Source organism: Pteropus vampyrus, unplaced genomic scaffold (genome assembly GCF_000151845.1).
Source record: "Pteropus vampyrus isolate Shadow unplaced genomic scaffold, Pvam_2.0 Scaffold394, whole genome shotgun sequence".
NCBI classification, from domain to species: domain Eukaryota; kingdom Metazoa; phylum Chordata; class Mammalia; order Chiroptera; family Pteropodidae; genus Pteropus; species Pteropus vampyrus.
Genome location: NW_011889175.1, coordinates 618,459 through 631,578, shown reverse-complemented (window position 1 = coordinate 631,578; position 13,120 = coordinate 618,459). Strand labels below are relative to the sequence as shown.

The following is a 13,120-nucleotide window of genomic DNA, read 5'->3' as shown; positions in this document are numbered from 1 at the left end:
GGCCGGCCTCTGCCGCGCACCCGCTTCCCGGGGCCAGACTCTAGCTCTTTGCACCCCTTCGTCCTCTCTGGGTCCCCGGGCCGCCCTCCCCCTTCCCTTGGGGACTCTGCTCTCTCCAGCCCTGCCGCCTCGGGTATGCTCCTCCCACCTGAACACCTGCCCCCGGGCCTACCTGTCCACTCCTGCCTTCGTTGTCGCGAGCCTGTTTCATTTTGGGGCTTGGTGGTCCGAGGAGCCGGCTTAGGGATCGTGCTGTCCTGGGTACTACTGGTCATAGCAACTTGTGGTAGGATTTCGGGCCCACACAACCAACACCCTTCCCGATGGCTCTTCTCTGTCAGCTTCCACCACGCGGGACTGTGGCTTGGTATCCTCGCCCATGCCCAGCATAAGGTAGACGCTCAATAAATGTTTGTTGAATGAAAGTATGTAACCTAGATGCCGTGGGGGAGCCTAGATGTGCCCACAAAACTCTCCAGCTTATACTGCCGGGTTTAATTCCTCTTAATTAACGTAGAAGACAGAACCTGCATCCCTGAGTCCTCCGCCCCAGCACCGTGACTGGCATTGCCCAATTGGTACCCAGAGTTAAACCACTCTGGGAGGGCAGCCAGTTTGGGAGGTAACAGAAACAGAGAACTTTCTGTTGGACTTGTCTATAGTAGAGTTCATTTCTCAGAATTCTTATTTTTAGTTTCCAGGGTGTTCAGGGCAGGGGCCTGTCCTGCTCTGCCCCTCTTTTATGGTTTTGTAACAGGCCTCTCTGGGAAGTTGTTGAGCTCTGTTGTGGACAGACATGCTCCAGTTCCGAAAAAACTGTCCAGATATTCAAGGTCACAGGTAGGCCTCCTTTTGAGGCCAGACAGCAAAACTTTATAGAGTTCTCAGCCAGAGATGCCATTTGCATAGAGCTATAAGTATGTTTATGTTTTTTTTCTTCTAAGCTTTGGACTTCTTGTTCTGACTTGAGTACATAGATAAATGTTCCTTGGGAATAATATACTATGGGGACACCCTTTAAATAAGGGTCTCACTGTTTGTAGATTGCAGAATCACGGACTGTTTTATTTATCTCCTCACCGAAAGGCTTCTGCTGATTGCTGGAGGGTATTTTTGAAAGGCTCTAAGGAAAGACCAATGGAGTTGGTTTCCCTCTCTAGAATTTTAAACTGACCTTATCTGGTAAACCAGGATGTTCTCAGAGATATGTTGGTTCTGTAGTTAGGAATTGCTATTAGCAAAGAGAATGGAGTGTGTGGGGTGGGGCACGGTGTATAACTCTCTTTTAAAAGAGGCAGCTAGCCAATGTTTGAGTATAGCACAGATAATCAAAAATGCATAAAAGAGAGTGGGGCAGGAATTTGGACCCAGGTAGAATTTAAAGCACCATGCTTTGTTTACTACTCTGTGGACTTTTGAAAGAAAATAGAACTTGCTACTCAAAGGATCTGGTAAAAGAATTGAAACCCAGTAGTTTGTATAAAATGTTATCCAGCAGTTATCACCTCATTGCTGGAACTTTATCACCTAAGGCCAGAAATAGAAATGAGTGATATGGTAAGGTGTTACTTTGTTGTAGAGCTTTCCTCTTCATCTGGAAGAACTTTGGGGTCCAGCCCCTAAAATCTCACCTAACTCTGCATTTGTCTAATCTCTAAAATTTAAACGGCGAGAGGTTATATGTGGATGAATGAATGTTGAGGATCTGTTTGAAGGGTATGGCAACTTGAAATATTCTTCATGTACTTGGCCTCTCAGCCTTGATAAAAATCAGGGTTTTTCAGGGGAAAACCTCCTCACAAAACTCTTAAGAAATTGGAATCTCAATTTAAACTGGAAAGGAAGTCGTGAAGATATTTCTAAGATGTTACAAAGCTCAGAATTCCGTCAAGAAATATAAGTATATTCTAATTCTGGTTTTAGAGAAAATTTTGACTTTTTTTAATTTTAGTTTTTATAGATTTTTTTTTTTATGCTCTGTGGCCTATTGCAACCTGTAGATCCTTGCTACTCCAAGTGTGGTCGGCAGCATCACGAGCACCAGGGAGCTTGTTAGAAATGCAGCATCAGAGAGGCCTCCCCCTTGACCTTCTGAACCATAATCTGCATTTTCACAAGATTCCCCTGGTGATTCGCATGCACATTAAAAGTTTGAGTCTTTTCTGTATCATTTTAGTATTAAATACTCACACAGGTGCTAGGAATCAGTTCTCTGTCAGAACCATTACTCATCAACCTCAAGGCTGAGGTTTTTCTGTGAAATGAGCCTATATCTCCCTCAAAGGATTAAGAGAATGAGGTGTTATGTAGAAATTAACACCTAGCTTATTAGGCGCTTAGTTAGTGTGTAAGAAACATTAGCTATCATTATTGCTAATTGATATTTCCTGTCTCTAAAGAAACAGTGAAAATGCCAACCCAAAATTATAATTATATATTTGAATTAAAGATAGGTCACTTCCTAGCGATTTAAAAGTTAAATTGCTATTTTAAGTGGAATGTTATTTGATAGTAAAAGTAATCTGAAATGTGAAAATGAATCAGTGCATTTTCATAAATTATATCTTTTAAAAATTCCACTCATACCTATCTCTTAGTTGGGGAGAATGTCTCCTGTGGCTATTATATGAAACAATAAAATTGTACTTTTGTGGAAAAAGAGTTGGTTTAACTATTGATTTAAATTACCTTTCTTATGAGTGTGAATTCTGTGACTGCTGACTGATTTTTAGCTCCCAGACATTATTTAATGAAATAGTTAATATAAGCCTTTTGCTAATTGTCCCCATCTCCCACTATCAACTTTGTTGAAATCAGGGATTTGCTCTTGGGATGGAGTTGGGAGAAAAGGCTGTCACCTACACTGTGACGTAAGGACCATGTCAGAAGAGGATAGGGCCTGGATTGGACAAGACTCTCCGAAAAATAATAACAGCAGACGTCATTTAGTGTGTGTTTCCTCTACTGTTGTCATCCCCATTTTATGGATGAGGAAATTGAGGCGCAAAGGTTGTGAGTCTTTCAAGGTCACATGGCGAGTGTGTGACGGAGCTTGATTTTGAACCCAGGCTGTTTGGTTTTGGAGTGTGCTTTTTACCGCCTCCTGAACACATCATTTGAGTTGATTAACATAGCAGAGCAGGAGACCTTGAGTCTAAGGACATTTCTGTGGTCTCTGGGCAGCCCGGTGACCTTTTGGGTGGGTGACTTTTACATGCTGACGCAATAGACTTACAAGGGTTTTGATTTGTAGGTGAGCTGTTCCCCGGTGTGCAGCTCCTTTGTGCTCTCCCTGCTCCTCACCCAACAGACCTGGGACTTCCCGCAATGGGGGGATGGGCCTTCTCTAAAGTGCCAAAAGCAGAATCAGCATTTCCAGTTGTGAAAAGGCCCATCAAGGAGCTCTTGCTTCAGATACCTTTCTTGAGCCTCTCCATGCCTGATTGACCTTCTGACATTGGATCACATCTGTGTAGGACTTTTTATAACAAAGTTGGGTCATAAACAGGTTTAAATTCAAATTTTAGCTCTGCTGATCTTGAAATCTCTTAACCCTATTGGGCCCTGGAGCTTGTGGGAGATAATGACTTGATTGAGCATTTTAGGAATTGTAGGAATTTAAGAGGTTTGTGTTTGATAGGTGCTTTCCTAGATAACTCAAAGATAAACGTGCTATTTGCATTTCAGGGTGGGGTTATAATATATCTTTTATTTGATGAAGGCCTGGTCTGTTTTTCGTCCAAAACCAGTCTGCGCAGTCCCTCCAGGGATCCGGCTCTCCGGCTCTCCGTGGGATTTGCTGAGGTGGGCAGGGGCGTGCAGATTATGGTGGTGAAATAGTGGCTTCATGGCATTGCTTTCTGAGATCTACCGTAAAGTGGCTTCTTGTAAAACAGCCTCATTTTCCCTTAGGAAGATTGTTGTTATCATTGGAAATTGTCTTCCTGGTCAAGGACTTGGAGTCAAAGTCTAGCGGACCAGCAAAGATAAAACCACTCTTAAGTTTTAATGATGATTAAAGATAGTAAAACTATCATCCAAGACCTCAGAAAAGTGTATAGTACACATCTGTTTTATAAAAGCAGACAAAGACAGTTCAAGAAAAGAACACTACAGACCAGTCGTTCCAAATGAACACAGACACAGACATCCTCAATAAAATACTAGGAAATCAAATCCGGCAATATAAGAATAGTACACCACAACCAACTGTGATTTATCCCAGGAACAAAAGGCTGGTTCACTTTTCCAAAATCAATAGATGAATTCCACTATATGAACAGTTTAAAGAATAACAATGACCAAAAAAAAAAAAGGTTATAGTAGTGGATGCAGAAAAACATTTGACACAATTCAATATTCATTCATGATAACTGCTGCTAGCAAACTAGTAAGAGAAGGGAATTCCCTCATCCTGTAAAAGGGCATTTACTAAAAATGTATAGCCAACATACATGCATACAGCTGTAGCGGTGAAAAAAAGGATGCTTTCCCCCTAAGATGGCGAACAAGGAAATGATGTCTGCCTCACCACTGATATTCACCATCCAGTGCAAGAAAAATAAATATAGATTGGAAAGAACAACTATCCCTATTTGAATATGACATACATGATTGCCTGTGTAGGCAATTCCATGAGAGTTTATAAAATAGCTCCTAGGACTAATAAGAGGGTAAGGTTGCAGGATACAAGGTCAACACACAGAAATCAATTGTTTCTATATCCTAGCAACAAATCATTGGACACCGAAATTAACCCTTATCAGTTACAGTGGCTCTGAAAAGAATGAAATATTTAGGTATAAATCTAACAAAACATACAGGATCCTCACACTGAAAACTGCAAAACACTGAAGAAAGAAATCAAAGACAACTCAATATAAGTGTACAGACACACTGTGTTCATAGATTGGAAGACTCAATATAGTTAAAATACCAACTTGCCACAAATTGATCTACAGGTTTAACACAATCCCACAATCCAGCAAGATTTTTTTTAGAGACAAACCGATTATAAAATGTTTATGGAAAGTCAAATTAGCTAGGCGAAGGGATGGTGAAGGTTGGTGGGAGAGTGTTCAGAGCAGAGGGAATAATATAATATGAAGTAACCTTCGTTTAGGGCTCTGTGTGTATATGTGTGTGTTGGAGGTTTGGGGCAGGGATGAGTTCCAAGAATATGGACTTTATGCCTCTTATCACCATGAGACTTTTGGCCAGTGGCCTTTCATTTCAGGCCATAAGCAGGTCGCCTCACTTGGAAATTGGGGCCAATGATAGTACAATCTGCATCAGTGAGCCTTTCATGCAGAGTCTTTAGCAAAGTGTCTCTCACATACCAAGTCACTTAAACCTGCTGGCACTGTAGAATATCTCTGGAACGATACAAATTGAGAAACTGGGAGGCAGAAGGCCAGAGTGGAAGGGAGATCTGTTTTTCACTGTATGACTTTTCATACTTTTTTGAATTGTATACCACATGCAGATATCTCCTATTCAAAAATTACTAAAATGTTAGCTGTTATTAACTCTACTTTAGTGTAGATTAGTTTTAAAACTAATATAGTAACCATAATCTTTAATTAACCTTTTGTTACTTTCCTTTTATTTATTACTTTGTAATTTGGAGGCCCTTGAGGAGGGCCTCCAAACTCAAAGCTTAACATTTTTTTTCAATATGTTTTTCTATTTAAAAAAATCAAGCATTCTGCATAATAGCAGGTGCTTAATACATTGTTGTTGCTAATGGCAAAATTTCTTCCATTTGAAAGGAATTTACCCTCATTTTATTTATTAGTTAAAACATTGGGGACATAATTAACAGCATAGTTAATAATACTTAATAATCTGTATTGCATGTTTGAGAATTGCTGAGTTGATCTTAAAAGTTCTCATAATAAGAAAAATATTTTGTAACTGTGTGGTGACAGATGTTAACTAGACTTATTGTGGTGATCGTTTCCCCATATATATATATACAGATATCAAAACATGTTATACAACTGAAACTAATATAATGTTATATGTCAATTATATCTCAATTTAAAAAACATTGCAATGTTAAAGGAAATTAGGAAAAAAACTTAGTATGACAGACTCAAATGAAAAGAACTTTGGAATTTTTTCTTTTAAAGACTGCATAAGATTCCCTGATCATGGTTTCCAGTGTTTTGTTATTAGGAAGAATGCTTCATTAAATGGCCTGCATTCTTCTTTGAATCATTATTATTATTATTATTTTTACATTTCAAGGAGTGCTTTTACTAGGTCAAAGAGCGACACAGTCTACGGCCACGTTACCCTGAACAATCCAATCCCATCTGATCTTAGAAGGTAAAGCACGGTCGGGCCTGGTTAGTACTTGGATGGGAGACCACCTAGGAAGACCGGGTGCTGTAGGTGTAAAAAAAAAAAAAAAAAAAGGAATTGTAAGCTAACAAGGTTCTTGCAATCTGTGAGGTCAACCAAGGGTTGCCTCACCTAAAAAATTAAAAAAAAAGAATACTATTGCCACCCCCCTCGCCCTGCCCCACCCACCCCACCCCTTCCACTGCTGACCTATGGATGTTGTCCCTTTAAAGAACTAGATCTCTGAAGGCGGGGCGTCTCCTCCCATGCACTCACGGGGCACACCTGAGTCCTGGGGCCTGGTGCACCCAGGGTGTGGTGATCCTGGGGTATGATCTGTGGCTCCGCTTGGGGCGCGCGAACCCAGGACCTTCTGCCTATAAAGTAGATGTGCTAACCACTACACTATGGAGCCTCTCTGTACCATTCCTTTTCTGAACATCTAAACAAACATGGATTTGGTCAAGCATCTCTCCCTACAACATACCCGAAAGGTCTTATTTATCCGTAAGTACTTACATAAGGAAAGAGCTCAAAAAGACCGGGCTCCTCCTGGGTCACAGGGCAGATTAGTTCGCTCTTGACAGCCCTGGAGGACCTTTGTTCTTAATTAGAAAGCAGTCATGCCACTTCAGAGGATGCTTAGAGGAGGGGAAAATGAGAGGCTCTGTACCCTGCCAAATTCAAGATGCTTCTCTCTCAGTAGAATGGATGCCTACCTGGGTACTGGAGAGGGTCGTGTTTCTAGCTTAGAAGTAGTTCTGGATTTACCTGAGCTGCAGCCCCATGTGATCTACCCCATCAAGGGCTGAGGTCTTTGTTGCAGCCAAAGCTGATTACTTTTCATGGTGGTTCTGTTAGCTCACGGAGCTGTTGAAATAACCTGGAAATAACAGCGTTCTGGCCTTTACCTCACAGCTACTGCCACTGCCTCTTTATTCTTATTCCTGGAAGTATCTTCAAATCCTTTTGTACAATGATGTCAAATTTCTTTGGAAAATAAAGTCGTTCGTTAGAGAATAGAGCAGTAGTCAAAGGCCTGTGACTTTGATCGCAGCGTCTGAATTTTCCCAGACAGCCCCAATTTCCTGTGTTGTCTCATCACACCACGTGTAAGTACATCTTAAGTTTTAAAAAATTATTTTGCTTTAAATTGTGAAATATTCCAAGCACTGAAATTAGAGCAATTCACATAACAAGTATCCATGTTTTGACAGCATGTCCTGAGGTTTTTGTTTGGAAAATAAGATTATTCCTGGGAGACAGGCTGTGTGTGTGCAGAATTAAGAAGTAGGGTGAGGTGAGCTGGGGTTTGGATTCATTAGCAGGGTGGGACTCAGAGGGCCCAGAAGGAGGAAGGATAGACTGGGAGAGGTAGAAAGTAAGAAAGCAAGGCACCTCGGCCAAGGGGATGGCCTCAGCATCTCGCGTGGTGGTGAAGAGCCAATTTAAACTTCCAAAGGCTCAGTTCAAAATGGTCCAGAGCCGGGGGCGGGCCTGCGGCTGGCTGAAGAGGGGACAGATGAGTGGAAGGGTACAGAATTCAGAAAGCGACACCTCCTTTGGGAAAAGATCTTGTTTTGTTAGTATTTGGAAACCACCTTATTTTTTAAGCGGTTTAACTTCTTGATGGGGGGGATTTTTGTGTGAAAAATTCTCACTTTAGAGTGCATGGGACTAGCCCTCATTTCAGTGCCTCTCCGTGTGGGGTCTTGCCTCCTCACATAAGATGGTGGGAGTTTGTCACCTGTTTTCAGGGGGGCATCCCCGGAGAGCCCAGAATTTATAAAATGGGGGATTGAGAATCAGACTGAAGTGCTGGGTACTAACTGTATTTCAAAAAGTCTGATATAAACTGCATTAAACAGAAAAATGCCATTTTCTTTTTTGACTGGAGTTTTATGGGACTGATCGTTTCATGTTGATCAGAAGTTTTGATTACTATTTTGATTAACTTACTCCTGCCTCCGAGTCTTTGCATTTGAGGTTTATTTTTTTACCCCCTGTTCCCCACCCTTTTTCCAAAAATGTCCACTTGGCTCTGTTCTGCTCAAAAGAGACCTTCCATGACCACCCTGTCTAAAGTAGGACACTCCCCAGTCCCCACTCTGTCTCTGTCACCCTGCTTTATTTCCCACCTGACTAGAAGATCAGTCCATGAGAGCAGAGGCGGTGTGTTTTAAGTTCCCTGCTTTATCCTCAGTGTCTAAAACAGTGCCTGGCACATAGTAAGGCATGAATAATCAATTGCATAGGCGTATATGTTTAATAAAAGAAAGAAAATGGATTATTACTTAATGTAGTTTGTAAGGTTAACTTATTAGAAAACATGGGATCCATAGAGGAAATATAACATTGATTTATTTACAAATAAATAAACTTCTGGACTCTGTTCTAGGTGGAAAATATTGTGAAGGACGTATGGAAATAACATGCCAGTGTAATTATTTTTTTCTGTTTTTAACTGTAGAAGTGTATCTACTGCTACTATGAAACAAACTTTTGCTTAGGAGACAGATTTTTGTAAAAGAGAGAGAACCATAAGAGGCTTTGCCAAGTCTTTTGCCTAGGAAAGTGCGAAATGAAAACCGCGGCTTCTCTAATAATTATTGAAGTTGTCTGCTTTCTGCTTAATGTATTGGGAAAGAGGGTGGCTCAGGATCTGCCAGGCCAGTGTTTTGAGAACCCTTAGATATTTAACAAGAGCAAAGAAAAGTTACATAGGCTGAGGGTCCTAGTGGTTGTTTTTACAAAAGTCTCTGATTAAAATAAAAGAACAGCAGCAGTTCCGTGTGGCCTGAGAAGTGAGGCTTCAGTCTTCGAGAGGCTGGAGAGCGCCATAGGAAATACTTAATACAGAATTTTGTCTCGGAACATTTCATATGGTTGGTTAAATTTGGGAATTAAATCTGTTCATAAACACTGAAAAGGTTCAGAGTTTAATCAAATGCGGGTGATTCTGGATGGTTTCTTTCTTGCCATTACGTTTGATGACTGGCATAGTGGAAGCCTTTATTCTTGTGGTTTCCCGTTTATTCCAGCACAGCTATGAAAAACAGTTTAAGGCTAAAAGATTTTTGTGCCAATGGGGAAAAAAAGCAACCCAGAAACAGTGGCTCTTCCAGCGGTAGTTGCTTCTTTCGCTTGTCTACTTTCTCTCAACCATTTTTAGTCCAAACCCTATACATGTGGATAATTTGAGATTGCGAGTCGGCTGAATAACTTTACAGTTAGATCAAGATCAGTAGCTAGATGCTGGTAAAAATTCTAACGTAGTCTACTCCTTCAAAAAAATTTATACTTGTCTACGGCCATGTCACCCTTAGCTTTTGTCTGTACTTGGAAGCTAAGCAGGGTTAGTACTTGGATGGGAGACCACCTAGGAAGACCAGATGCTGTAGGCGTACAAAAAAAAATTATACTTTGCATATGTTTGAAAGCCTAGACTGGGCCAGGTACTGTTAGACATACATAAATAGGACAAAAGTCCTGCTTACGAGGGGCTCCCACTGTACTTGGGAGTGAGGGTTTAATTTGGGGCAGATAAAGTACATAAACTGTTCCACTTACCATAGCCAAGAGTTCTAATAGATGCTGGGGACAGTAGGCTTGGCAAGGAAGCCCTTGTGGCCTTGTGGGAAGTGGGCACATTCTCATGTTGAATGATGATGTGTCCAGTGTCTGGCATTAAGGCGTGCTGTGTCTTGTGAAGAAGGAAGATACTTGGTGCTGGGAGTTGAGGGCAAGCCCCGGAAGTGGGTGGTAAGGAGATAAACCAGGTATTGTTCATCAGGCAAAAGTGTGGAAGGGGGAGGCTTGGGGAGGGATGAGGGGGACCCAGGTGGAGAAGGTCTGATTTATTAGGCTAATGAATTTGGATTTTCAGAAAGAGATGGGGAACAGTTAGACCTGGGTCTGTTGAGCATTTGAAAAGTGGCTAGCATGAATTGAGATGTGAATAAGTAAGTATAAAATACATGTTAGAGTTCAAAGATGTAATAGGAAAAAATGTAAGATAATTCAATAATTTTTTGTATTGAGTACATGTTGAAATGATAATATTTTGGATATCTTGGGATAAATAAAATATACTACTAAATAATTTTACCTGTTTTTACTTTTTAAAATGTGGCTATTAGAAAACTTAATCTTAAATTTAGTTATTTAAAATTACACATGTGACTGACGTATTTTTATTGGATATTGCTGAGTTAGAGGGTGTGAGGAATGGCTTTGAGAAGGATGAGATGATGACAGCAAGGCCCAGGAAGAGACTGAGGGATTCAGGTGAGAAACGAAAGTCAACTGGCCTTTTGGCAATGAGGGTGGATAGGACATGACAAATGGGAGTTAAGAGGTAGCAGGCGGTTTTATTATATTTCTGGTTTTTATTTTGTATTACATTAAATTTATTTCTCAATCAAAAAATATTGAAGCTGACACTTATTGTGCATTTACTATGTGTCAGATTGCTAAATGTTTTACATGTGTTATCTCATTTAATGCTTACAGCAATCCTGTGAGGCCGATACTTTGCAGATGAGGAAACTGATGCTTTATTGACATCAGTAACTTGTTCTAGGTCCCCACAGCTAATAGGTGAGGAGCTATGCTCCCTAGCTTCAGAGACCACACCTGGAACCCCTGTGTGTATCTTTTTTTGCAACCACGAGGCAGGTCATGAGCACCGTTCCAGCATCGCTTGTCTTTCCCATTCTGTTTCCCCTCTTCTGGCACCTCTCCTGGTGGGTCTGCCAGCCTTGAGAGCCCTCCTGTGTCCCAGTTCTTGCACAGTGCATGGGTCAGAGTCAGGGGGAGAGGTGATGGTTTCATTATAAAGGGAGACCATTCAGCCGTTCTCTTGTAGCTCCTTGAATTATCAGTGCAATTTAAGAATTGCTGAGATCAGTCAATGGAAGTCACGAGGAAGCTGGACACAGTGTTTGCTGGTGGAGGGAGGGTAGAGAGGTAAAAATTGAGACTTGATTATCTTCCTCTGTGCTCGAGCCAGCAGACTTCCAAGTATTTGTGGTTGGAAGAATTATTGACCTCTGGAACCTTTTTTTTCCTTTCTTAGAGAAGCTAATACAGAGTATTGGCACTGTTTTGGACTTCAGCTTGTTCGTGGGTATTAAAGGATCATTTAAAAAAGATTAAAAACATATGACATACAAATATAAAAGATTTTATTAATTAATGAGGAGCCAGTAAGTTGTTACAACTTGTTCAAAGGGAAATTCAAAGAGCAGACACACATACACACCACAAAATGAATTTCAAATAGATAGCATCAGGTAACTGGGAAAATTATATTCTAACGAGGCCTGTTTTTTCCATTGACAGTAAGCAATAAGTTTTGCGGTCCATTTCTAAAGCCTTCACAGTTTATCCTGAGGTGGGGAATGTATGGGGACTGTCCAACCCCTGCATGTTAGAACTTTCCAGTTTCGTTCTTCCCTTTCTCCCTGTTTCCTCTGTTCCTCTAGCCTGACAGGTGACCCCTGCCCTGTTGGGTTGCTGCAGGATCATCCTTTATGGCCACCTACACCCCACGCTAGATTTCCTTGTTGTTTTTCTTGTTTTTCCCCCGTCACTTTTCCTCACAAAAACAGATCTTGATCACCTACATGCAGAACCATGCCATTTAGGGGCCTGAGTGAGGCCAGAGTGGCGAGAAGTACAGGTAAGAGGATTACCTGCCTCCGTGGGATTGGGGTGAGGGTGGATGGAGAGTGCCTGCTATGGAACATGGCCAAGAGAGGCACTTGGGGAATGCTAGCTGTTACCTTAATGCCGATGGGTCCTGCCTCATCCAGGCAGGTTTTGGTCCAGTCACTCTCTCATTCATTTTCTTTTCATATAAATCTTCCTCCTCAACCTGGCCGAATGCTTCTTGTTCCCATAGCAACATGTTGCAGCTGCAAGGCCACTCCAGCCCTTTGTTCAGTCAGAAGATACCCCAGGAGTGAGTGGGCTGGGGTGAGGCAAGGTCCTCTATCCCTTTTCCCTACCTTCTTCTTGCTGGCCCTGCCATGCCCATCATACTTTTTTTGTTGTTGTTCTGATTGATGTCCTATGTCCTGTGATGTCCTATGATGGAGCACTAGCTTTATTATAGAGTACCTGACATTACATATGTCCCTTACTCTCTGGACTCTGTTTTTTTTTAAATATATTTGGATGTACTTACAGTCTCTCGTAACAAATTTATAAACACCTGCAAGTCCGAAACCCAGTTTTCTCCTGTTGAGTGTTTGGTGAATACTTGGCTGCTTGGTAATCACTTCCCAACTCATCCAAGTTCAGTTTGATATATTAGTGTGTTTGGAACAAATTTCAAATCCAGGAAGAAAAGAAAAAACAAGTAATTCATATTGAGGATGTGTCTTAGTCTGTCATAACCAAATACTGTAAATCGGGTAGTTTAACCAACAGAAATTTATTTCTCACAGTTCTGGAAGCTGGTCCAAGATCAAGGTACCTGCAAGGTAGCTTTCATTCTGAAGTTTCTCTTGGCTTGTAAGTGACTACCATCTTGCCACGTCCTCACATGACTTCTTTGTGGGTACAAGGAGAGAGAGGGAAAGATCTCTCTTCCTCATTTTACAAGGACTCTAATCCCATCACGAGTGCCCCATCCACATTACTTCATCCAACTCTAGTTACCTCCCTAAAGCCCCCATCTCCAAATATCATTATATTGGAAGTTAGGGCTTCAGCATGTGAATTTGGGCCCGGGTGGGGAGAAATAATTCAGTCCATAGCAAGGTAG

General features: G+C 41.3%; 1 protein-coding gene and 1 pseudogene across 1 annotated transcript in view; both read left to right on the top strand.

Annotated features, from left to right (window-relative positions):
• The first annotated feature begins 16 nt into the window (after positions 1-16).
• The window catches only part of CMTM4 (CKLF like MARVEL transmembrane domain containing 4), a 52,999-nt gene continuing 39,895 nt past the window's right edge, over positions 17-13,120 (top strand). The window contains exon 1 of the mRNA XM_011380414.2: positions 17-393. Within this exon, the coding sequence (XP_011378716.2) occupies positions 136-393 (258 nt within the window). The 5' untranslated portion in view covers positions 17-135. The remainder of the gene's footprint in view (positions 394-13,120) is intronic.
• On the top strand, positions 6,284-6,402 carry LOC111731754 (annotated as a pseudogene).